The following is a 2500-nucleotide window of genomic DNA, read 5'->3' as shown; positions in this document are numbered from 1 at the left end:
ATCCAATAAGTGCTTTAAGTAACAGAAACCTGCAAGATTTGAGGTAGGTACCTTTTGTTTTATGAATCCGCTTGTGATTATAATAGAGAAAGAAATGAATAATACATATGTATGCATCTCTCTCTCTCTCTCTCTCTCTCTCTCTCTCTCTCTCTCTCTCTCTCTCTCTCTCTCTCTCTCTCTCTCTCTCTCTTCTATATCTTTTATATATATATATATATATATATATATATATATATATATATATATATATATATATATATATATATATATATATATATATATATATATATACATATATATATATATATATATATATATATATATATATATATATATATATATATATATATATATATATATATATATATATATATATATATATATATATATAGAGAGAGAGAGAGAGAGAGAGAGAGAGAGAGAGAGAGAGAGAGAGAGAGAGAGAGAGAGAGAGAGAGAGAGAGAGAGAGAGAGAGAGAGAGAGAGAGGCTGGTGCTTCCTCCTTCCAAAAAACCCATTCCAGCATACTGATGTTACTGCCAGAGTAGCGTTGGAGTCAAAAGAGTCTTGCTTAATGCACCGTAACTTTTAGCACTCAATATTGTTTAAGCAGATGTCTTGTGAATGCATTAATTTGATTCTTGGACTGGCGGAGAATTAATTCTGGTGAATGACGAATGAATGGTACGGAAAATTTATTCTTATAGTATCCTCAGCCTTTCCTGGCTAGTGCAGTAGTGTGCGGCATCACACACATCCTATAATACCGAGAGGTTTACTGGCACTGGTCCGAGTGATCACCGGCGGCCATGTTTCTGCTCTCGACTTCTCATATCCAGTAACGCAAGTCAATTTTTATTACTGAGTACTAAAACTAATACTGATTGATTTTCGATTGCATGACTGGTTGCAAGAATGAAGGTGAAATATTCTCCATTTTCTTCTGAGCCAAAGCGGAGCTAGGAATTTATTACAGAAGCATTTGTAGAATTTAAGTTAGTGTCAGTTTCTTGTATTCGAGGAGCGTTCTTGGGTAGAAACATTTGCAGGAAGCATGGGTAAAGAATCATACTCAGAATTTTGTTTTGTTCAATACTTAGCTGCAGTAATTCCACCACATTAGAATGAAAAATCTAATTTCTTACATCAAAACATTGGCGCGAAAAAAAAAAAAAAGCTGATCACAGTAGGCTATTGTACAACGATGATTATAGAGCATGACTCTCCTGGAGAGAAAGTTTTCAAATACAGCATAAAGTGGAATTATTTAAAAATAAGCATTCCATTTTCTGTAAATTGTTTAATCTCTAAAATGCATTTCACCTTATGATTTATTATGGTTTATATTTTCATTTAAATGTTTAAATTTATATGAGGGCACCGGCCTTGTTGAGGCACATCAAAGAATAATGAAGAAAAAAAAAGAACGTGTTTGAATTTTCAGAAGATCTAGTACTGTTTGTTCACATTGATGCCGAAATCAAGTATTACCAGAAGAGTCACGATTCCGCTCCAAATAATTTAATATTTTTTTGCGGAATATTCTGTACGAGCTATTTGAAAATCTTGTAGAGTGACTAGCACTACAGTACATCACAACCAATTATTCAGGTCTACAGCGATTACCAACTTATAAGACAGTAGACTGGATAAAGCATGAACAAATTAATTAACAGCCAATATTGGAACCCACGTATCATGAGCGATAGCATTCCCGCCGTGAACCCATGTGACATTAGTTATGCAAGCTGCTGCCGCTGCCTGGAGCTACGCATGCCCTCTGGCGCGGCTTTTATCGTGATGAGTTGTTGCTGCCGAAACAGTGCCAAGGAATACCAGTTGTTTATTAATAGATTGATCTCTTTCTCAAATTCTTGATGTTAAGATGTGTGTGTGTGTGTGTGTGTGTGTGTGTGTGTGTGTGTGTGTGTGTGTGTGTGTGTGTGAGTGTGTGTGTTTATGACGTGTGGGTGTGTGTGTGTGTGTGTGTGTGTGTGTGTGTGTGTGTGTGTGTGTGTGTGTGTGTGTGTGTGTGTGTGTGTGTGTGTGTAAGAGAGAGAGAGAGAGAGAGAGAGAGAGAGAGAGAGAGAGAGAGAGAGAGAGAGAGAGAGAGAGAGAGAGAGAGAGAGACTTTTCACTTTGACATACTCATTTGTTTTCAGTGTTTGTTTTTTTTCAATCCCCGGCTGCTTCCCAATACTTCCACCAGCGAGGCGATATTCCTTTTCTGGTATATGATGTATTGTGGAAACGGCTGCACCTGAAACGCAGAATGTTATGGAATCACAAATTTTGAGAGAAGAAGCTATTTTACTAAAGTCGTGTTGCAATTTTATTAAACCAATATTACACAGAAAACGTTTCCTCGGGCAAATGATTTCCTGAGGCAAAGAGCGTTTCCTGGGATTGCTGGAGCTGAAATGGAGCAAGGAATGAAGTATTAGGAGCGCGAGATGAGTCATTGATAGGAGAGAGGAAGTGCAGGTGGCAAAAAAAG

At 36.9% G+C, this 2500-nt stretch overlaps 1 protein-coding gene across 4 annotated transcripts in view; it reads left to right on the top strand.

Moving 5' to 3' along the window:
* Window positions 1-2500, top strand: part of LOC135104908 (uncharacterized) — a 16782-nt gene that overhangs the window by 539 nt on the left and 13743 nt on the right. For 3 of the 4 annotated variants that reach the window (XM_064012653.1, XM_064012651.1, XM_064012650.1), the window contains exon 1: window positions 1-43. This exon is cut by the window's left edge. The exons of the other annotated variant lie outside the window; for it this stretch is intronic. In XM_064012653.1, coding sequence (XP_063868723.1) covers window positions 1-43 — 43 coding nt within the window. The remainder of the gene's footprint in view (window positions 44-2500) is intronic. 4 annotated transcript variants of the gene reach the window in all.

This window comes from Scylla paramamosain, chromosome 11 (assembly GCF_035594125.1).
Source record: "Scylla paramamosain isolate STU-SP2022 chromosome 11, ASM3559412v1, whole genome shotgun sequence".
Taxonomy (NCBI): Eukaryota; Metazoa; Arthropoda; class Malacostraca; order Decapoda; family Portunidae; genus Scylla; species Scylla paramamosain.
The sequence above is the reverse complement of the archived record's forward strand: the minus strand, read 5'-3'. Positions and strand labels throughout refer to the sequence as shown.